This window comes from Dama dama, chromosome 30 (genome assembly GCF_033118175.1).
Source record: "Dama dama isolate Ldn47 chromosome 30, ASM3311817v1, whole genome shotgun sequence".
NCBI classification, from domain to species: domain Eukaryota; kingdom Metazoa; phylum Chordata; class Mammalia; order Artiodactyla; family Cervidae; genus Dama; species Dama dama.
Window position 1 is genome coordinate 78,947,676 of NC_083710.1, and position 23,907 is coordinate 78,971,582.

The 23,907-nt window shown below is 45.0% G+C and overlaps 1 protein-coding gene across 8 annotated transcripts in view; it reads right to left on the reverse strand.

Annotated features, from left to right (window-relative positions):
• Positions 1 to 23,907, reverse strand: part of DOCK9 (dedicator of cytokinesis 9) — a 271,530-nt gene that overhangs the window by 21,175 nt on the left and 226,448 nt on the right. For all 8 annotated transcript variants that reach the window (XM_061133103.1, XM_061133106.1, XM_061133104.1 and 5 more), the window contains exons 39-45: positions 22,657 to 22,772; positions 13,089 to 13,226; positions 12,787 to 12,969; positions 11,143 to 11,256; positions 10,805 to 11,020; positions 9,220 to 9,277; positions 7,604 to 7,710 (exon numbers count right to left, since the gene is read on the reverse strand). In XM_061133103.1, the coding sequence (XP_060989086.1) occupies positions 7,604 to 7,710; positions 9,220 to 9,277; positions 10,805 to 11,020; positions 11,143 to 11,256; positions 12,787 to 12,969; positions 13,089 to 13,226; positions 22,657 to 22,772 (932 nt within the window). The remainder of the gene's footprint in view (positions 1 to 7,603; positions 7,711 to 9,219; positions 9,278 to 10,804; positions 11,021 to 11,142; positions 11,257 to 12,786; positions 12,970 to 13,088; positions 13,227 to 22,656; positions 22,773 to 23,907) is intronic.

The window sequence follows — 23,907 nt, forward strand, 5'->3', positions numbered from 1 at the left end:
GTTATCCTTCAGAGCAGCTAGAACTGATGGACTAGAGACTCATGACCACCAAATGGAAGAGATGTGACGTACATGTTCAGATATTGAGGACAGAGTAAAAAAAAACCACAGTGATTTCAGAGATGTGCCAAACTGCGAGTCAGAAGAGTGGCACTCTGAACTGAGAGCAGTAGGCATTTGCTGACTTTACAGTAGTCTGTGTGTCTCTGGGTGAGTCCTGGGGTGGCCATCGATCAAATGAAGAAAGCACTTCCTGCTCTCACGGAGCTCAGAGTCTCTACGCAGACCCATAAAGAGATTGTAAAAGATGGTGGTGAGTGTGCTGATAAGGCTAAGCCCAGGGAACCAGGGATGCAGAGAGGAGCAGCAACAGTCCAGTGACAGGGGAAGGGAGGGGCAGGGTAGGTTGCAGAAAGGGACAACTGGCTGAGTATTAACAATGGTCAGGAGTTGGCAGGGTAAAGGTGAAAGGTGGGAATAGCAAGGAAGTCAGGGGAGATATTTCAGGGAGAGGGAACAGTATAGGTAGAGACGTGGGCGTGATGGCAGCACGATGTGTGAGAAATTCTTAAGTAGTTCGAGGGGCTAGAGAATAAAATCTGAATCAGACAGGGCCAAGAGTTGAGGCTGAGGGGGTGGAAAGATTAAAAACACTGATTAAATAGCCACACTCAAGGTTTTAGTGTCTGACTCTCTGAGACCCCATGGACCATAACCCCTCAGGCTCCTCTGTCCATGGGATTCTCCTGGCAAGAATACTGGAGTGGGTAGCCTTTCCCTTCTCCAGGAGATCTTCCCAACCCAGGGATCGAACCACGTCTCCCACATTGCAGGCAGATTTTTTACCATCTGAGCCACAAGGGAAGCCCAAGAATACTGGAGGGGGTAGCCTATCCCTTCTCCAGGAGATCGTCCCAACCCAGGGATTGAACCAGGTCTCCCACATTGCAGGAGGATTCTTTACCAGCTAAACTACCAGGGAAGCCGCTTTCCATATTAAAAATAAATTAATAATTGAATAGAGATAATTTTTATGAGACATAAAAATGCACACAAACATATATTAACTGCCACAACTAGCAAGCATTCTATAAGGAAGATGTTTCTTGATTTTAAAATGTTATGTCTATCCTCCTAAGGTATCTGTGTATAGCAGCCTTTCAGGTATATTTTAAATGGTTTGAGATTTAGTCACTTAATAAATAATCATCAAATAGAGCATAAATATATATCAAATAGAGCTTATAAATAATCTGGGCCAAGTGCTCCTAATTGTGAGACTAAGATGTGAAAACACATGGAAAGTTTAATAACAATGACATCTGAATTCAAGCAGCATATCAGTATGATGGGCAATTCATTTCATTATGGAAAAATCTGCCATTCAACCAGAGGAATGCCCCAGAATGGCTGGAAAACAGAAATGTTTGATAAAGTGAATAGAGCCTAGTAAATAATTATGAAATAAGTATCACAATTTGAGGATGCATATCAATTTATATATGCTCCTGGACATTACTTTATCTTTGCTTCTGATCAGGAGGCATTTAGGATTTATAGTTTATCAGTCTAAATATCACTTATTGTAAAAATGATAATGTATACCATAAAAAGCAGAGTAGTTATAGATTTTACCTAATAACTAACTAAAAATGGCTTTTATTTTTAAAAAGGTTAAGTCCTTCTCTCATAAGGGTAGAGTATGGACTCCTGAGCATCAAAGTTTAATTTGGTAAGGTAAATTATTCAAGCTAATGTCAACTCTACAACTAGATGTTTATAGTTGGTGCATCAGGTTCTTTGAAATAACCAGCAATCACAGATAACTAAGTTTGAGAGACCACATGTCAGCACAAAATTACAAAGAGTAATAAAAACTCAGCTTTCATAGTAACTAAACATTGGGGCATATATGAACAATTTTCTCAACAGAAATTCCATGTGTTAATTTACTTTGAATTCTCAGGAATCCCTTGAAAACCAGAACTAATACTGATAGTGGTCAGACAGCAGTGACCTTGAAAAGCGGTCATACAGAATGTCTAACAATGTTTCCCCTTGTTTAAAATCTAAATGCCAAGTTTTTTTTCCCCCTAAATTGTCAGTACACTCAAAGAACTGTAAGTAATTAATGGTCAGGGGGAAGGGAAAAAACCTCAATGAATTTTATGCATCTGGAAAGTACACCTTTTATGATATTAGACTAGTCTTAAAAGGTCTCAGTTCACTAAGCTCATGAACCATTCAGGAAGCTGTTTAAAATGGAATTAGTCCGTTGTTTTTAGGTGTGGGCAACTGAGGGCAGCAGGACCTGTCTGTGGAAATGGCTCTCTAATGCTGAGCCTGGGTGCATGTGTGTGGGTGTGTATGCATGTGTGCTTGAAAATGCCTTATGAGCCTGTGTATGTGGCAGGGTATTTAAAAATTTTTCTCAATTAAATAATATTTGCTGCATCTTAGAGTTGACTGATTTAATTTAACCTTTCCTATGAAGATTGTTGTTGTTGCTCAGTTGCTCAGTTGTGTTCGACTCTTTGAGACCTCATGGACTGTAGCACGCCAGACTTCCCTGTCCTTTACTATCTCCCAGAGTTTGTTCAAACTCATGTCCATTGAGTCGGTGATGCCATCCCAACCATCTTATCCTTTGTCCCTGTCTTCTCCTCCTGCCTTCAATCTTTCCCAGCATCAGGGTCTTTTCCAATGAGTCAGCTCTTCGCATCAGGTGGCCAAAGTATTGGAGCTTCAGTATCAGCCCTTCCCTACCTGTCTCGATTATCTACCATTTGGGAATAACTGTCAGCACGTGACCTGACTTGGACAATGGCCTACATCATGGCATCATTCACATTTCCACTGAATTATCATTTTCTCAAGATACAGCTGAAAATCCCTTGTATCAGAATAATCACCTGGGATGCTTGTTAAAAATACAGATTCCCAACTCACCCAACTGGATCTGGGGATGGGTGGGGATGGGGATCTGGATTTGTAACAGGAATCTAAGTAAGCTTTAAGCACGCTAAAGCTTGAGGACTGTCACACCAGGTGAAACTTTCTGAGGCAGGCGCCCCTCTTATATGCCCCGGGTCAGCACATAGCACACAGTTTACGGAACAAATCGACAGACGTAGGTGTTAGACATTTCCAGGCCACAGACAGCTGAGAAGACTTTCAGTTCAGATTGTGATTTAGGTGTTTCTCCTCAAAGGCAGCAAAGCATCAGAAGTCGTGCCATGTGCTGGGGGCAGCAGCTGCATCATGCCCACCTGTGTCTCCAGCACAAGGAAGCTTAGGAAATCCTTGCAACGTGCAATAGGGTGGTATGTCCTGGTATGAGCGGAGGGACAGCAGTTAGATAAGTCCCGTGGGCCATGGTCCCTATGGCTACTGGCTTGGAGAATCCTTGTGAAACTGAAGATATGCTATATAGCTTTTATGGTTCTAAGAGTAGTCTCGGTCATGGAAAAGTAGATGCTTAGACGACCCTTACAGGGTTACAGTCAGTCACTGAGCTTGGATGAGATGGAAACAGAGGAACCATAGAAGGTATTGTGTTGATAACTCTTTCTTGGGATGTTCTGTAGGTGTAAACATTTTTGCCTGTTCTTTCTGGAGAGAGACTGTTTGGCTAATACAAGGCAGTGACCTGCCTGGCTGACCCCACGTGCTTACTCTGTGAACAGTGACCATGATTGGTCTGGGGAACAAAACTGGTGTGTGCCAAACAGTTGATCCTCATTTTTCGCTGTGGTCATGTTCTATAAGGTCACCGCCACACTGAATGTGTGAACACTGGACCCCCACTCCTCAGGGAAATATAGGGTAAGGCTCGGGTTATAAAATTTTGATGATTAGTACATAAGCTTGTTTTATGTGTTTCTGTTTAAAGACAGCTAATTTAGCATATACTGCTGCTGTATGATTAACGTTGAACCCATGACCAAAAGCGCTGTCACTGCTGTCGGAAAGGAGCTTATCCATCAAGTCAGGCACATCCTGAGCTCAGGAACACTGGACAGCATTTTAGTACCGACTCTGAGCCTGGATGAGGACCTGGTTTACAGCAGGAGCTGAACAAGGAGGCTTCATCTGGGAACGTGTGGGCTCTAACTTGTTGCGGCTCTGTGCGAGTCCCCAAATGACTACAAAAGTGCTTTCAGTGCATGTTGATTTGGGGGATTATACAGCAATTTTAGCACCTGGGAGAGTAACAAGGATGGACCATATTTTCCATTTCCCCACTGCGGTTCCTCTTAGTCCTGTTTCTCCCTTGCTCTGTGCTGTGGGGGCCGACACGCCAGGACTACTGGCTTGCCTGCTAGACTCCTTGTCCACTGGCTGGGCTCAGCCTGTGCCAGGCCAGCAGGAGATTGGTGGGCAGGGGGGGTGGGGGTGGCCATCCCTCCCTCCCTCCCTGCCCCCGTGCCAGGACTGAGCCCGGGCAGGGGACCCCCTCTGTGTGGTTTCTCTCTCCCCAGCCTTAGCCCACGGGTGGACGGTGGCGGGCCAGCTGCTGCCCACCTCCAGGGTTCCGCAGTATTCCTCGCTGGCTCCCCTAAACCCTGACCAAACTCGTCAAAACAGTCTCTTTGTTAGAGCTGCTCCCTTTGCTGTGTGTGCGGTTTCCTTCTGGGACTCTGACTGTATGGGATAAAGAGGGAGGGTCTCGAGATGACATGGGGTTGTCTGCAATTCAGACACCCCAGGAGAGAGAATGCTTCTATCTGCATAGGCTCTGGTTTGTAAGACAAAATGTAAACAGGAATGGGCTGTTTCTCTTTAATCAAAAGCAGCTGGGAGGGAGTCTGCTCTTTGGGTCAGAGTCAGGTAGGACGGACTGCTACCAGTAAAAGCTCATCTGAGGCCTCCTGCCAGGAAAATCGCACATTTTTAGGTCGTGTCTCTAAAATCACATAGGAGAGCATCTTAGGCATTTACATATATCTAATAATGCAAATTACAAGGGCAACGATTCTTATTAAGCTATTGTTCCACACCCATTCCCACTAGCTTTCCCCAAAACTCCTGGTAGAGATATACGACTTTCCTTTTTTCTTGAAACATCTTGAGGGCCAGGGCAAAAACGGTTACACGGCAATTTCCGTCGCTGTGACTTTTGGTACACACTATTTTTTCACTGCTGGCTGGTTTCCATCTTAACATGCAGGGCTTGCTTGGGACTTTACAACCCCCCGGGTCGCATCCTAATCGTGACAGATCGTCATGGACTATGGACCTTGTTAAAGATTTACCAACTTTATGCTTTGAGGACAGGGTGGAAAATCCATATTCTGAAAAAGAGCTGATAAAGTTTTCCCCATCACATGTTTAGTTATTACTCAGAGTGGGTGCCATTCACAAATTTCCCAGATCAATCTGCCCTTGGTTTCACGGGGCTCACTCCCTAGGCTCTACTCCTGAGCCTCTTCCAGCCTGTGACTTAATCTGATGAGCCATCCTGAGCTTCATTTTATCATCCCTGAGGATAGGTTATCCAGAACTGTTTAACTTTCAAATCTTTAGTTGTTCTTGGTATCGCTCTTTTCCTTATCGCGAATTCTAAACAAAAGTGCTGTGCTCCAGAGAACTGACTGGGCGGCAGGGATAAGGGTGGTTCTTCCAAGGAGCCGATGCGTTCAGGCTTCTTTTCAGGGAAAAACCCAGTCAAGCTCTCCTTGAAGTGAAGAGTTCAATGCAAGAGCGTGCGGGCCTTGTTGCTCAGGGTCAGGTTCACATGTCAGAGTGAAAAATTAAAAACTATCATTGGTCCAGGCATGTCAAGGTGGAGAGACAGTTGAATGGTTAATACCATGTAATAACCAACTGGCATTTTTTTTTTCCTCCTTCAGAATACTTAAGAGAACTTTACGTATTTTGGCTAAAATTAATTTTTAAATGTAAAATCACTCAATATATTATCTTCCTATCTCATGGTTAATTTTTAATTTAGGGAGTCATTTGAAACCACAGAATTTTTGATGGTGGCTCTTAAGCCTTTGAGGCTTAAGATCCTTTTAAATATCATAAAAATCATTGAGAATTCTTTAAAAATAGGTGAGAACTTTTATGAATATGGGTATTATCTCTCAATATTTACAATATTAGGAGTAAACACTGAAAAAATGTAAAAATATTTATGAATTAATTTAAACTCAATAATAAACCAATTACATGTTAACAAAAATAAATGTTTTTAATAGGAAAATTTTTTTAAAAAAAATTAAGAAGAGTGGCATTGTTCTACTTTTTTGCCACTCTAATGTCTGGCTTCATAGGAGAAGCCTAGATTCTGGCCTCTGCTTCTGCATTCAGTCTCTTCAATACATTATTCTGGATGATGCAGACTAAGAAAATCCCGCCTCACAGAGACAGGTGGAAAAGGAAGGACCTCAAAGACTTCCTGAAAGGTTACTGGGGACTCCAGGGGCCTCGGGGCCACACTCTGAGAACTGCTGGTTCACGGACGGTCAGTGTCACAGAGGATGTTTGCTCACGGGCCCTGCTTACTGGCATGAACATGATCCAAAGTCCTGACATTAAGTAGGACCTCCACTCATTAAAATCAACTACAATAGAGGCGGAAGATGTTTACTCCTGTCTCTGTTCTTTCTCTCCACATGAAGAAACAGACCACTTATTTTCCTTAAAAGAAGGGCATGATTAAAAAGCTTTCTCCTGACTGTTTCATTTTGCTTTAAAGTTGAGGGGAGGCAGGCACGCGTGAAAAGCTCTTCTGGCAGACACTCATGGAAGAAGAAAATCAGGGAACGTGGCAGAAAACTGGCTTTTTTCCAGATACCTAGCTTTATTTCAAAACTGTCTATTCACAGAGAAGTGGCTGTAAGGGGACCCCGCTTTGGCAAGAAACTTGCAGAAACTGCTACAACGATCTAAAGTCAAATGTTTTAGTCTCTCTGGGGGGTGGGACAGGGTGATCGTATCTACTCATGAATGCACAGGCCCTGGGGGACAGCACTCAAGCGGAAACAGGAATCCAAGGATGTGGACAGGGGCTGCTCTGTCCCCAAGCCCAGTCTGGCCTCTCGCGGCCTTGCATGTCTGGGGACACTGATTGAAAAGTCAGATTAAAACAAGTAAACCCCATAAACCAGAGAAATTAATTCCTGAAAAGAATGAGAAACCTTATGGTTCGAAACAGTGGACCTTTTACCACAAGAGTTTAAGCTGTCAGTCTTATATCACAACTAGCCAGCTTGTCAGACTCCCTCTGGGCCTTCCCGTGTGGCTTAGTGGTAAAGCGTCTGCCTGCCAGTGCAGGACTCGTGGGTTCAGTCCCTGGGTCAGGAAGACCCCTTGGAGAAGGAAATGGAAATCCCATGGACAGAGGAGCCTGGCAGGCTACACGGGGTTGCAAAAGAGCTGGACACGACTGAGCAACTAAACAACAACAACAACAGACTCTCTCCAGAGGAAAGGAGGAGTTCCAAGAAAGGGGAATGGCAGGAGCTTGTGCCAGTGTTCTGGAGAATTATCTTAGAGCCAAGTGTGGACACAGCGGCTGCGGAGAGAAGACCCTGGTTTGGGGGCAGGGGTGGGGAATGGCAGCACCCGAGACTCTCGTGTGGGCTTCGGGCCTCACCTCGTTGAAGTGGACATCCTGCATGCCGACGTCTTCCATCATGGAGGCCTCCTCGTCGATGTTCGGGGTGATGACCCTGAAGGCTGTGCATCCTTGTCTAAACATGCCTAGAATTGAGATAGCAGGAGACAGCTGGAGTTATCAGCCTGAAGGTGGATGAGCCGTGAGGGTGCTTCCTGCCCTGTTTTGTCTCTGGGCTGAATGAAAACCAATCTTGAAATCTTGTGTCTCATGCCAGCATTTCCACAAGGAAACTTGGGGCCACCGGGCACTTGCCTTCATTGCTTCCTCATATTTAAGCCTCACCACCCTTAATTTGTTTCCTTTTCTCATCCCTTTAAAAAATTTATTTATTTATTTGGCTGTGCTGGGTCTTAGTTGCGGCACGTGGATACTGAAGTAGGTTGCCGTTTCCTTCTCCAGGGGATCTTCCTGACCCAGGGATCAAACCTGGGGGCCCCCTGCCCTGGGAGCGCAGAGTCTTAGCTACTGGACCACCAGGGATGTCCTTTCTCATCCCTTTTCATTTTTCACCCACCTTTATTAAAACATGTGTAATACTTAAATAAACTGAAATAGGCACTGAATCAAATTCACAGCAGAATATAGTAACAACAGTAGTTTGATAAGATGACCCATGCTCAGATACCAAGCAAACTGAAGAAGCCAAAGCCAGTGAGAGAAACAGGCTCAGAAACTACTGTTTCTTTCTTTGCTGGGGGGTGACCCAGAACTCGGGCAGAACTCGCCCTGCTCCTGCAGGAAGCGGTCCGCCAAGAGGTAACCCGGCGGCCGCAGTGGCTTGACGATATTCCTCACACGGTGCAGGGTCCAGCCAGACCTGCTGCAGCCATGCTCCAGTACACACGGGAACACAGCCGGCTTTTCTGAAAGCCCCGCGTTCGCAATTGGGAAGTGGAGACGAGCAATGGGTGTTTGACCAGAGGAGCCGTGAGAGAACTTGCAGCCTGCTGACGTGGGAACCAGCCTTTACACACAAGGGGGCGGCACACACTCCCACCCGCTCCTTCCACGGGGAGGCCAGGTCCCGGCCTGCGGGCTGCCTCCTCGCACCACAGCGCCAACCGGGCTGTGCTCCAGAAAATGCGGTCTGATGACCTCCTGCTACAGCTGCTGTGTGATGGGTAAACAGTTCCAGGGAACTACCTTCAGGGAAAATAAAATCTCTCCAGCTGGAGACCGGCCAGCCGGGAGCTCCCGGAGGCAAAGCTCATTAACTAGCTTTTGCAAGATGGAGTTATTAGCAAGAGGTTATATGACAACACACCACCTACTTTTGTTTTGCATTTTTGCGGTGCCTACCTAGTCAAGTAAACGTCATATCAGAGAATTAAAAAAAAACAATAAGTATAGAAGGAAATGGCAACCCACTCCAATATTCTTCCCTGGGAAATCCCACGGACTGAGGAGCCTGGCAGGCTCCACGGAGTCGCAGAGTCGAACATGACTAAGTGACTAAACAACAACAATATAGTATACACACACACACACACACACACATCCTCCACCTCAAATCTTTCTGAATGGCTCTCGCTTGTCTTTGCTGCTTTGTAAAATTTTACAATTATTTCACAAAACACAGAATCATTTCTTACCTTTGCGTGTGAGATATTCTGCCACCAGGGCGGTGACATGGACATAACACATTGCTGCCTATAGTAAAAGACACATGCTTCAGAATCACCAGTTATAACACACAAAGCTCACCATCAGACACCTAATAACTGCATGTATTTATGTTAGATCCCAAGGCATCAGCTAGTGTTCCTAACGGCTGACATCTTACCTATAGAAAAAAGTGGGACAATTTACACAAATTGAAATTATGAGACTCTGAATTCAGATGAATGGCAACAAGCTTGGTAAGGCCCATTTCTATCGAGAATTATTAAACTTTTATTAAAGATAAAAGACTTTTAAAAAGCATTTTTTCTTACTATATCTAAAATTTTGGCATTATTTCTCTTAAAGGGAAAAGAGCATCCCATGAAGAAAACGCATGTGCATTCCTACATTCAGAGAGAACTATTCAAACTTCGGGGGCTAATGTATTTTTCTGTCAACAACAATGAAGCTATAAATTTTTTCCAAAAATAGAATTCTAAAGAAAGTAATGTAATGTTCAATGGACAACATTATAAACACCTTTAAAATGTAAGAAAAAACAAAAATAAATTCTTTTAACTGAGTTGCCATGGTTTATAAAACATCAAACATAGCTGTTAGACATGAACCTACTATAAGGTTCTAATGCCTAAGCCCTGGTTCTTGTCAGAATGGTAGAAAAATTACTACTACTAACAAGTGAGTAATTCATTTTTATTATGGCTAATGGATATTTTAGATTAAACTTCTAATCAAACAGAATGTACTCTGAATAATCAAAAAGTAAGAATTGCTACATATACTTTTCAGATGTAGGACACAATTTCACTAATTTAAGCAATTAGCATGTTTAAAAGTAAAAGCATATTTCTTTGGTCGTTCTGCTGATCACACCTAAATGCCATGGGCATGAACCCTGAGCAGAGTTTTCGTGGGAACATGAAGAGAACCTGCCTTAGAGCCCATCGTTGTCCTTAATTGCCCCCATTTTATGGATGATGTCACTGAGACACAGCGGGGTTAAGAACAGGCTCAGTGTCACCGAGTTAGTCAACACTGGATCTGGGAGCCGGTCTCCTCGAGGCCCACACACCCTACCTCCGCACCCACCACGTTGCTGCTTACTGAACCACGGGCTCTGCACCCGGGGCAGCTCTGACCCCTGCTGTGTTCAGAGACAAAACCACTACCTCGAAGAGGAGAGGGCCATGCCCCAGCTGACTTCCATATCAGGAAAATCTCATTTTATCATAAAATAGTTGCATTTTAGGTCGGGAGAGGAGTTCTGATGCAGAAGCTGAGTGCATCTGCACTAGCGGGCACCTGTGTGAGCACGGGTGTCTTCTAAGAGCTGGCAAACAATGCTCCTGTGCCAGAGAAATCCCCTTACGAGGTTCTAAACTATAAAAATGCTAAATGACTATGAAGGACCCCTGAGCCCAACACTGAAGTATCACATGCTTTTAACTGGCTTCTTGAATTACTGGGAAGCTTCTCTCATAATCAGCTTCTTTCAGCGAGTGGGGCATGACTCGTTTTCTCAAAAAGCCTGGACGGACAGGCGTGTGGGGCTACCTCGGACAGGTCCCCGTTCTTGACGTGGATCCGGGCCATGCTGTCCAGCCATGTCTTCCGGAGCTCAGGGGTGCTGGCGTAGGACTTGGCCAGGCTGTACTGGAGGTCCACCAGCATCTCAGGGTCGGCCTCATGCTCCTTCATTTGGGCCGTGGCCATCAGAACCGTGCGGATCCTTTTGGTCAAGTCCTTCACGTCCGAGGAGAAGGTGGTGTGCTGGAACAAGGGTGGAGGGAAGACACAGGCTTTCAGCTGTGATCTGTCTGTCTGCATACGTTTCCCAGATGATAAGACCGGGTCTGGGGGGTTAAAAAATAAAATGGCACCGGGCCACCCACCTTGATGAGCCTGTCACTGTTGGCGCAGTTGTTGATGATAGACAAGGACTGCTGGAACCTGGTTCCCCCGATGCCAACAACATCTGCTATCAGCTGGCTGACTGAAATAACGATCTGAGGGACACACAACATGAGCCAATCAATTCACCTTCACGGGACGCCCCCGGCTCAGCCTCTGACTTTGGTTCTGATGTACACAGGGATGGGGCAACGGGGAACCTGTGAGCAGGGGTCGCTCCAGTGTGGGAAACAGCATCTGAGTCATTCCCCACCCGCTTCCAAGAATTATTCCAGAATGTGACTCTGCTCTCCTTACTTCTTTTGTTTGTATAGCAAAATGCTGGGCAGCTAGTTTAGAGGGATGAGAAGCAGATGAGCCCATGTCACTTGGACAATTACGGATCACCTTCTCCAGTAGACATGGAGACCTTATTATTTACTTCTCTGGTTTTGGCTTGGATTTATATGGGCTCAGTATTCAAAAGTGGATGATCCACTGCATTTATTATTAAAACATATACATATTAACCATGGCATGGGGGAATCTGTCTTTTGGGGGTCTATATTAGCACTGCCTTGACCTAGTTACTCAACTAACCTGTGACCTGTCCCCCCTTTTCTGCACCACAGTCAGGTACAATCCATCACCAAGTACTGTCAGCGCAGGCTCCTCTTCTTTCTAACCTCTCCACAACCCAGGACTCCATCCTCTCTGACCTAGACTTGACATGGTTTCCCCAAGGTCTGAGCTCAGGCCTCAACTTCCTGATCCTTTCTCAGTCTGGAGTCCAGGTGATCCCCCTGAATATGCAATGATGCCTCCACATTCTCAACCCTACTGTGCGGACCTTCTCCCGCTCCCTGGCTGGGCCCTTTCTCATCCATGGCCTGGGACATGCTCATCCCCAGCCCCCTGTTCATCCTTCACACCCCTGGGAAGCCCATGGCCCACTCCTTGGTGCATTCAAGTTCCCCTGTTACGGCCCTGGGCACATGGCACAGAGGCCTCGGGGTATGCCTGTCCTCCAGGGATGACCACACCCTGTCCAGGCCAGGAGTGGGTTCCGCTTTGTTCCAGGCACCCAGGAATCCTAGGAAGTAGTTTGCAAACCATAAATACTTTTGTTTCCAAAAAGGAGTAAGTACAGAGACAGAGAAGGCACTCCTGTATGTGTTTGTAGAAAAAGAGGGTCTACAAAAATACCTAAGACCCCTAGTAGCAAGTACGGTTTACAGGGCAGGGAATTTGGCACATTTTAACTCTGGAGAAATGGCAGGTGTGTTGACAGATGGACGACAGGAAAGGACTACTTTGGGCTCTCTGTGTCTTACCTGAGATGTTTACGCGAGGAATCCTCTCGTAGGTTCTGTACATCCTGACTGAACGTAATTTCAGTCAGTCCAGTCCTGACTCAATACTTAAATGTCAATTTACCAACAGAAACACATCCTGGGCCCAAATCGTACAACGTGGAGGATGAAATAAACCAAACCAGTAAATGTGACATTTGAGTTTTCCGTCTTGCGACCAGACCATTCAGAGCTTACACCGAGGTAACTTGGTAAATGTTGACACGCACAGTTTTCCTGCTGAAGCAGAATTCCGCAGGGCGCACGTGTCCTGGAAAGCTAAAGCACACGCACCTGCAGATGGGTCCGGACAAAGGACTTCTTGCCGGTGTAGTCGAAGTTGTTCCTCATCAGGAAGTACAGCAGCTGGGAGGCCTCGGTCCGGATGGAGCTCAGCTTGGAGTTGCAGCACTTGAGGATCTCGTAGCACAGGGCCGCACACATGTCCGCTCTCCCCTCGTAGAACGTCGAGGGAAACTAGATGGACACGAGGAAGCAAATGGGCCCAGAGAGGTTAGTTAACGCCCCCTTCAGCCCTGGGGCGGGGACAGAGGAGAACAGGTGACAATCGAGGACGACCTGATGAGACCACGTACCTTATAGATCAGTGACCTTAAGGCGGTGAAGACGTGTTTTAAAGCGGTTTCAGACTGATGTTTTTGAAGAAAACACAGGTAGACATCAAAAACTTTCTTCATGAGGGGATTATGGCCATGGTCAGCCAGGAGCTGGTTCTTAAAACACAGGATAAGAGCCTGGTCAGTGAGACATGCCAGACATCGCTAACAGGTTTCATACAACCGCCAGCCTCAAGGGTTACATTTTCCAGGTACTAGGACAACTTATAATTTAAACAAAACTTGCCAGAAACCTTCTAGGAGAGCACAGAAGTCTCCTGTAGTTCAAATAAGCTTATCAATATATTTATGCTTTTACTACTAAGGGAGGGACTGATTTTAAAAGTTCGCAGCAAACAGTGATATGGTTTAAAGGACCACAGTATCTCAGTATTGACTGGGCTTCATTTATTGACTTATTTTTATTGTGCCCAGCAACTGATACAGAGCTAAGGTTTGTGACACCTCAGTTCCAGCAGAGAAGAGTCATTGCAGGTATCGGCTAATGAATGGGCTGGAAAAATACTGAAGTGAGGTATATGAAACAGAACCCCTCTCAGTGAGGGCTGGGTTTCCTCGCCCACCACAGGCTCTCAGGCACTCTGTGAAGCCATGCATCACCCATCAGGCAGTCTGATGAGGGCGAAAATGCACGGGCTTCGGTCAGGCACTGCTTCTCCTGTGTTCTTTCCAGGTGGCACTAATGGTACAGAACCTGCCGGCCAAAGCAGGAGACTTAAGAGATGTGGGTTTAGTCCCTGGGTTGGGAAGACACCCTGGAGAAAGGCATGGCAACTCACTCCAGTAGTCTTGTCTGGAGAATCACATGGAGAGAGGAGCCTGGCAAGCTATGGTCCACAGGGTCACAGAGAGTTGGACACGACTAAAGTGACTTAGCACGCACTCCTGTGTATGGATTTGCAGGTATACCGAGTCTGGTCCTTCTCATCCCTGAAACAGTGACCCTAAAACTGAGCTACTGTGAAGACTTGAGGTCAAGTATACGGAGTATCTGGGCTTCCCTGGTGGCTCAGACTGTAAAGAGTCCGCCTGAAATGCGGAAGATCTGGGTTCGATCCCTGGTTGGGAAGATTGCCTGGAGGAGGGCATGGCCACCCACTCCAGTATTCTTGCCTGGAGAATCCCCATGGACAGAGAAGCCTGGCAGGCTATAGTCCATGGGGTTGCAAAGAGTCGGACACGACTGAGTGGCTAAGCACACATAGGGAGTATCTGATGCACCCTCTGATTTGTTCAGTAAGTGGCAAGAGGCCCACAACTAATTTCTTCTCTATGCTTTTCATGATTTCCTCCCACCAGCAGCAAATCCACACTGATTCAACACCACAAAAGCCTGGCTAAAACTTCCAAAGATCGCTGAACACCTACGGGAGACAGACGTGTTGCCCAGCTAGAGGCCAGCATGCAGCGACGACGCATGTGTGACACTGGAGACCTGTCTCTTCAAATACAGACAGGCCTGTCAAGACAAAGGTGTGCTTTTGGGAGAATGTGTGCATTGCAAAAGTAGGCAAAAATGACTGTCATTAAAAAAAAAAAAAGAAAAAAGTCCAGAGGCCAGTACCTGAAATCAATCTTACAATTTAGTGAAATGAGCAGCGATGACTTATGTCTGGACAGTTCTGTTGCAGAGCAAATTACGGCTGGAATAACAGTTTTGAGATTCACCTCATCTTATTGTTGGAGAAAAAGTTTAGCTCAAGGAGTACGTTTTGTTTTTATAGGTCCAGTGACTCACAGGTGTATTCACAGCTGGCGGGACACCTGGAATCCAGTGATCTTTATATCATGAAACACTGAGATACAGCATTGAATTCCATTGTGTGAAAGAGAAACAATTTAATGAGCAGAAAATGTGACTTAATTAACTGAATATGATGTAATTCTCAACCACGAGCAGCTGTTCACCAACTAGAAAAAACAAACAAAATAAAAGCGGCTGTCCTCAGTGTTCGGGGAACTGCTTACACGGTTTGCTGTTTGTGAGCAGAGCTTTTCCCTGGAGCCGCAGCCCTTCCTAATTATGGCTGGAGGAAGGTTTGCATGAATCTGGATGTGAGCATTTATTTTCTCAGCACTTTTCTGGGAGAGATGGTTCGTACAAAAATGGCGAAGACCTCTGGTCTTGTTCTGAACTGGCCTGTCTTCAAGTTCCTACCACTGGAGTTAAACTTCCTTTCTCTTTCCTCTGGTCAAAGTTTTTGCTTCCCATTTTTAGGATTTAGTCTTCCTGTGCTCAGATCGCAAAAGCTGCTTGAAGAACGGAGTAAAAACTCACACCAAGATATACATAACTGAGCATTTAAAGGGGGTGAAGAGCCTTTCATCCTGAACACACCCCAGCTTACCAGGTGCCTTCCTATTTTCTTCTGTCTGTCTCTTTCTTTCTCATTAGAAAGTAATAGATACTAAATATAAAAATCTTTGGACATTCAGAAAGAGCCAGAGAAGGGGGAAAAATAAGCAAAACAAAAATCACCTTCATTTTTCCATTTATAAATAACCACAGATAACAATGGAGGATCTCATTTCTACCTATATCTCCCTATAGATTTTACTGAAGATGGGAAAATTTCATTGAGAAAATTAGACGAGATGTTAGAATAATAAGAATGGCGTGACGTATTTCTAGCAATAAGGTGGAGCAGAGGTTACCAACAGTTCTCAGGAATTGTCTGACATGGATTCAAGTTTGTTGTCACACAGACTCCTAAGAGAAATGGGCCTTTCAGAGAACAAACATGCAATATCAAGAATTTCTAAAGAGCCAGGGACAGGAGAAAAACTTAAACATCGGATACCAAAATAAGATATCTGGAACTGTGTTATTTAAGACAGCTACGTTCTTCCTAGACATATGGCTTTATTTTCATCTAAACACTGATTATAAAAACCTAGTTTAGAGAAGAGCTGTCTCTGTTACAGAGGCTCGCCAGTCGCCAAGACGACCTGAACCCCAGGCTCACGGTTGTGTAAAGCAGACCCCAGTCTCCCTAGCTGACCTCCACTGTCCACGTGCTCCCCACCCTGGCCATGCACCATGATCCTTCTCAGCATGTCCTGGTTCTCACCATGCACCTCAAATCAAGAAAAGGCACCATGTGGAATTGCTTAAAATACATTTTTAAATTAAATTTGTTAGTATATTGAAAGTATTGTCAACTATTTAAAGGTTATCATTGGTTTGCAAGTGAAAGTCGCTCAGTCGTGTCTGACTCTGCGACCCCGTGGACTGTAACCTGCCAGGCTCCTCTGTCTGTGGAATTCTCCAGACAAGGATATGGGAGTGGGTTGCCATGCCCTTTTCCAGGGGACCTTCCTAGCACTGGTTTGGCCAGAGAAGTGTATTTTTTTGCATATAACTACCCTGGATTACAGAACACATCTTTTATGAATTAGATAACCTTTGTGGAAGTGCCCACACAGTACCAGCATCTGGTCGGTGCTCGCTCGCTTCCTTTTTTTTGTACAGGAGGTCATTCAACTACCTTGACACTCACCTGGTTTACTTCCTTTCCCCCTCCACCTCTCCACCCCCTGCACACAACTGACTGAGTGGAGAAGAAGGGCTTGACATGTCACTTGTGTAGTGATCTTGGGTGAATTTCCTAGCCTATCTCGGCCTCAGTGTCCTCACCTGTAAAAGGGGTAAGAAGCTCTATGGGCCAGGCTGTAGTGAGGACTGATGCTGAAGACAGAAGGCACTCAGTGAACAGCAGGACGTTAATCCAATGATAAACTGGGATTCAGGGCTTAAATCTTTTCAAACATTTCCTCTCTTTTAGAATGTCATTTCTTGATTGCCGTGGGCAACTTACAAGATGTGGTCATTTAAGAGGCTCAGTCATGATGGGGCTCCGTTTGTTGAAGATGACTATCTGCAAACAATTATGTCAGCTAACTCAATGTAATAATTTAATTTTTCTGATAGGCTCTGAGTGATGCTTCAGCTGAGTAAATATCTACACAGGAAGATCCCAGGGCCTGCTGCACCAGTGGGCCTTGTGGACCTAGGCTGGGTACTATTGCGGAACTACTGCTTTCCAGGACACCCTTTAAGGCCATAAGATTCGCCCATCTTCCCGTTTTTTAATGGGTGTGTGTATATGTGCTGAGCTTTAAACAAAGATTTTTGCACAGAGGCATACAGACCTTGATGGAGGCCACCTCAGCCCTAAAACTCAACCTTGCCTGTGTGTCTGAGGAATCAGATCCTTTACTATGAGGACCAGGAAGGCATGAGCAAAGCGGAAAGTGCTTACTGCTAAACTAGAGTCAACATTTGAGCTCCTGCTGCGTGCCAAACACAGGGTAGATGTTTTTGGATCAGTTCAGTTCAGTTCAGTCGCTCAGTCATGTCTGACTCTCTGCGACCCCATGAATCGCAGCACGCCAGGCCTCCCTGTCCATCACAAACTCCCGGAGTTTATTCAAACTCATGCCCATCGAGTCGGTGATGCCATCCAGCCATCTCATCCTCTGTTGTCCCCTTCTCCTCCTGCCCTCAATCTTTCCCAGCATCAGGGTCTTTTCCAATGAATCAACTCTTTGCATGAGGTGGCCAAAGTATTGGAGTTTCAGCTTCAGTATCAGTCCTTCCAATGAACACCCAGGACTGATCTCCTTTAGGAAGGACTGGTTGGATCTCTTTGCAGTCCAAGGGACTCTCAAGAGTCCTCTCCAACACCACAGTTCAAAAGCATAAATTTTTCGGCGCTCAGCTTTCTTTACAGTCCAACTCTCACATCCATACATGACCACTGGAAAAACCATAACCTTGACCAGACGGACCTTTGTTGGCAAAGTAATGTCTCTGCTTTTTAATATGCTATCTAGCTTGGTCATAACTTTCCTGCCAAGGAGTAAGCGTCTTTTAATTTCATGGCTGCAGTCACCATCTGCAGTGATTTTGGAGCCCCCCAAAATAAAGTCTGACACTGTTTCCACTGTCTCCCCATCTATTCCCCATGAGGTGATGGGACCAGATGCCATGATCTTAGTTTTCTGAATGTTAAGCTTTAAGCCAACTTTTTCACTCTCCTCTTTCACTTTCATCAAGAGGCTTTTTAGTTCTTCTTCACTTTCTGCCGTAAGGGTGGTGTCATCTGCATATCTGAGGTTATTGCTATTTCTCCCAGCAATCTTGATTCCAGCTTGTGCTTCTTCCAGCCCAGCATTTCTCATGATGTACTCTGCACAGAAGTTAAATAAGCAGGGTGACAATATACAGCCTTGACATACTCCTTTTCCTATTTGGAACCAGTCTGTTGTTCCATGTCCAGTTCTAACTGTTGCTTCCTGACCTGCATGTAGGTTTCTCAAGAGGCAGGTCAGGTGGTCTGGTATTCCCATCTCTTTCAGAATTTTTCATAGTTTATTGTGATCCACACAGTCGAAGGCTTTCACGTAGTCAAGAAAGCAGAAATAGATGTTTTCTGGAACTCTCTTGCTTTTTCGATGATCCAGTGGATATTGGCAATTTGATCTCTGGTTCCTCTGCCTTTTCTAAAACCAGCTTGAACATCTGGAAGTTCTTGGTTCACGTATTGCTGAAGCCTGGCTTGGAGAATTTTGAGTATTACTTTACTAGCGTGTGAGATGAGTGCAATTGTGCGGTAGTTTGAGCATTCTTTGGGATTGCCTTTCTTAGGGATTGGAATGAAAACTGACCTTTTCCAGTCCTGTGGCCACTGCTGAGTTTTCCAACTTTGCTGGCATATTGAGTGTAGCACTTTCACAGCATCATCTTTCAGGATTTGAAATAGCTCAATTGGAATTCCATCACATCCACTAGCTTTGTTCGTAGTGATGCTTTCTAAGGCCCACTTGACTTCACATTCCAGGATGTCTGGCTCTAGGTGAGTGATCATACCATTGTGATTATCTGGGTGGTGAAGATTTTTTTTGTGTGTGTGAAGATCTTTTTTGTACAGTTCTTCTGTGTATTCTTGCCACCTCCTCTTAATATCTTCTGCTTCTGTTAGGTCCATACCATTTCTGTCCTTTATTGAGCCCCTTTTTGCATGAAATGTTCCCTTGGTATCTCTAATTTTCTTGAAGAGATCTCTGGTCTTTCCCATTCTGTTGTTTTCCTCTATTTCTTTGCATTGATCACTGAGGAAGGCTTTCTTATCTCTCCTGGCTATTCTTTGGAACTCTGCATTCAAATGGGAATATCTTTCCTTTTCTCCTTTGCTTTTCGCTTCTCTTCTTCTCACAGCTATTTGTAAGACCTCCTCAGACAACCATTTTGCCTTTTTGCATTTCTTTTCCATGGGGATGGTCTTGATCCCTGTCTTCTATACAATGTCATGAACCTCTGTCCATAGTTCATCAGGCTGTCTATCAGATCTAGTCCCTTAAATCTATTTCTCACTTCCACTGTATAGTCATAAGGGATTTGATTTAGGTCATACCTGATTGGTCTAGTGGTTATCCCTACTTTCTTCAGTTTAAGTCTGAATTTGGCAATAAGGAGTTTATGATCTGAGCCACAGTCAGCTCCCGGTCTTGTTTTTGCTGACTGTATAGAGCTTCTCCATCTTTGGCTGCAAAGAATATAATCAATCTGATTTTGGTATTGACCATCTGGTGATGTCCATGTGTAGAGTCTTCTCTTGTGTTGTTGGAAGAGGGTGTTTGCTATGACCAGTGCGTTCTCTTGGCAAAACTCTATTAGCCTTTGCCCTGCTTCATTCCATACTCCAAGGCCAAATTTGCCTGTTACTCAAGGTGCTTCTTGACTTCCTACAAAAGCATTCCAGTCCCCTATAATGAAAAGGACATCTTTTTTTGGGTGTTAGTTCTAAAAGGTCTTGTAGGTCTTCATAGAACCATTCAACTTCAGCTTCTTCAGCGTTACTGGTTGGGGCATAGGCTTGGATTACCGTGATATTGAATGGTTTGCCTTGGAAATGAAGAGAGATCATTCTGTCATTTTTGAGATTGCATCCAAGTACTGCATTTCGGACTCTCCTGTTGACTATGATGGCTACTCCATTTCTTCTAAGGGATTCCTACCCACAGTAGTAGATATAATGGTCATCTGAGTTAAATTCACCCATTCCAGTCCATTTTAGTTCGCTGATCCCTAGAATGTTGACATTCACTCTTGCCATCTCCTGTTTGACCACTTTCAATCTGCCTTGATTCATGGACCTAACATTCCAGGTTCCTACGCAATATTGCTCTTTACAGCATCGGACCTTGTTTCTCTATCACCAGTCCCATCCACAACTGGGTCTTGTTTTTGCTTTGGCTCCATACCTTCATTCTTTCTGGAGTTATTTCTCCACTGATCTCCAGTAGCATATTGGGCACCTACCGACCTGGGGAGTTCCTCTTTCAATATCCTATCATTTGGCTTCTCATGCTGTTCATGGGGTTCTCAAGTTTTTGGATACTTCATATCATTCACGACACAGTAGGCATAACTGGCATGTTCTAAGGAAGGAAATCGGGGCTCACAGATGTCAAGGAGACCTGCCCAAGGCCTAACATCTGGCTAATGGTGCGGCTGGGGCTTGAAGCCCACAGTGTTTCTGTACACACGCCCATTCCCCCGTGTCCTGCAGCCCGGTCTGTATCAGCAGAGTGCTCGGCCTGTCCAGGGGTCATCTCACTGTAACTTACAACAGCCCTGGGAGGCAGATCCTACCTTTTCAGTCTTACAAATGAGATCATCTTAGGTCTGGAGACATGAAGTGATTTCTCCCAAAGATGGTCACCCAACAAATGTCACAGTCAGTCTTTAATCAGAGACCATCAGATGTTGTTTCTCTTGAGTCAGAACCTATTAATCAATTTAACAGTGGCCAGACACTGGAGACCTGGGAACCTTGACCAAGGCTCTTCTTTTATATGAAGCAGGAGATTTAAAGGAGGTTGAGGATGAACTGCAGGCTGTGCGGTAGTAAGGAAACCATCACTGATCTCATGACGCTCCCAAACCACACCTGCTGTGCAGCCCTGGGGCTGCCTGCTCATTTACACGCTGGGGCCCAGGAGACAGAGGAAGATAGCGTCCCAACTGCTCTTCTGACCTTACAGATGCATCTGAGCTTATCAGCTAGCATGGGTACATATGCACGGGGCAAATATATTACAGATTTCACTGCCTACTTACAGAAGAACTGTTACTTAAAAATCTCCAAAAGAAAACAGAAAGAGGCTCAAAATGTGGTTCTATTACAGCAGTGGTCCTCAGCTGTACTGTTTACATCTCACTCTCAGGGTTGGGTTCGGTCAGGCAGCACCCAAGAATCTGCAAGAATCTGCACACAGCCTCTAACAAGCTTCAGGGTCTGCAGCTGCCACCAGCCGGGGGCCCACAACCAAGAACCGCTGGGGTCAGGCTCCACATAAGACATGGCTGCCCCCATTCTCATCCGAGGGACCCACCATTTCCTCATCTCTCAGCAGGGTTCCTAGTGAGGACACTTCCTGGGGACATGCGTAGAGCGAATGCTAAGAACAAAGGTAAATTATAATAAAGCAACAAGATGACCGGTAACTATCTTTACTCTGTGTAATAAGGGAATGTGCTTCACCAGAAGACAAGATGAGTAAAGTACAGAATGCCTTTGGGTATGTTTTCCAAATTACCTTGCAAATAAACATGCTGTTTTCATATTCAGAGCATATTAACATTAATTCAGTCTCCCTGAAAACCTAAGTAGTCACTGAGCAAGGAAGGGAAGGGGTAGGTCCCAAAAAACCGGAGTGGCTGAAGAGACCGTCTTTACCTGTGCAAATGTGACTCACTATAACCTAAAGGTAAGACCAAGACCACCTTTTATTCTCTATACCTGAAATGTTTTCTATCATTTAACTTAGTAACAGATTAAAAAAAAAAAAAAACTGAAAAGGTGAATGTGTTTTTACGTATTGCTCTTCTACGTATGGGCTTCCCAGGTGGTTCGATGGTCAAGAATCCACCTGCTAATGCAGAAGTGGGTTTGATCCCTGGGTTGGGGAGATCCTCTGGAGTAGGAAATGGCAACCCACTTCAGTATTCTTGCCTGGAAAATCCCATGAGCAGAGGAGCCTAGCAGGCTACAGTCCATGAGACAGCAAAGAGTCAGACACAACTGAGCAACTGAGCACATGCCTTTACGTATATGTGTTTAATTTTAATTGCTACCACATTTGGATATGTTTAAAGACAGTGGAGGTAGAAATGTCTGATTAGGCTCCTGTGTTTATCATCCTTGAAGGCAGAGCAAAGCCACGTTCCTGGTAAATGCTTTCATCTGGCCAAGGGTTAACCTCACCAAAGCCTGTGTCCACCAGTCGCAAGCAGGCAGCACACTCTGACCAGTTGAGCTGTATTATATTTCAGGGAATTGGGGTCATTAACTGTGGAATGCTTTCGCTAAGGGAATTTAAGGATTAATGGCTTCCTTACAGGGGCAAAAACAGTTGCTGCGGTAAAACTGCAACGTAAGAAGTTCTTGCTGGTTCAGCTAAATAAGCAAAAAGGGAGTTTCAGCAAGGCTCTGACCATGAACAGCTGTTCAGTACAAACCTTAAACGCCAGTGTGAACAGAGAGAGGGTGTCCAGCGCCGTCAGGCACACCTCAGTAGCAATATTGGCTTCAAGTAACGACTGGTGGAGAACGTCAGCGTCCGAGTGGCCGTAGCCTGCATGGATCATAACACAAGGTCACTGTCGGCGGCTGCAGAGCACAAGCTGGCGGACGGTATGGTCACAGTCAACTCTTGATTATTTCCAGGCTTCCTTCAGGGCCTTATCTCCCTGTTGGCCTTTTTTTTTTTTGGTGGGTGGGGAAAAGGGGGTACTAATAATGTTTCCATTCCATTATGACTCTTTTTCCACTCTGGATGGGGACAACAGCAACAAACATGCATTGTGCACTTGCTATGTGCCAGCCGTGATTCTGTGAACTTCACACAGATCATCTCATTAATGCCTCGGTAGCCCTATGAAGTGTGTACACTTATTAAACCCTTTCTGCAGATAAGGAAATGGAAGCACAGAAGGGCTAAAACTTATCTTAAGTCACATAGCTGGTAAACAAGGGAGCCAGGACTGGTACTTGGACTGGAGTTCACTCAATTGAGCTCAACTTATCTGAGTTGTTAGGATCGGGGGTGGGGGGTGGGGGTAGGGGAATGAAGGAGGCTGAGGTGTCTGAAACTTCCATATAGACAGAGGCAGCAGCTTAATTAGGGAAGGAAAGGGAAGGAAAATGAGCTGAGGATCAGGCTGCTGGTCAATGAATCCAGCTCGGCCCCTTACTAGCTGTGTAACCTTGGGCAAGTTATATGACCCCTTTCTACCTCAGTTTCCTCATCTGTAGAATGGGGATAATAACAGTACCTACCCTCAAAGGGTTATGGTGGCCATTAAATTAGTAAATGGTTGTGAAGCTCATGGAATAGTGCATGGCACATAGTGAATGCTACGGATGTCTCAAGTCAATAACATAAAGATTTGTTTTATCAGCTAGAATCATGAATGATAACCAAGAGTTGACTGTACCACTAATAGTATTCTACTTGCTTTAATAAAAAGCATGAAAGCCACTATGACTGAAAGAAATGTTTAAGAAAAGGAAGAGACTTGAAGAATCATAGTTTAAATACAAACTGATATCTTCTGTATGTGGCTGTAAAATCCATTTAGTACTGATATAAATGTAGTTTGACATATAATTTGAGATATTAAATTATGAAATGGTAATGCATTAGCAGAAATATATATAGGGATGCAAAGATGTTATGGTATTGATCTAGATTACAAAGAAAGATGGCA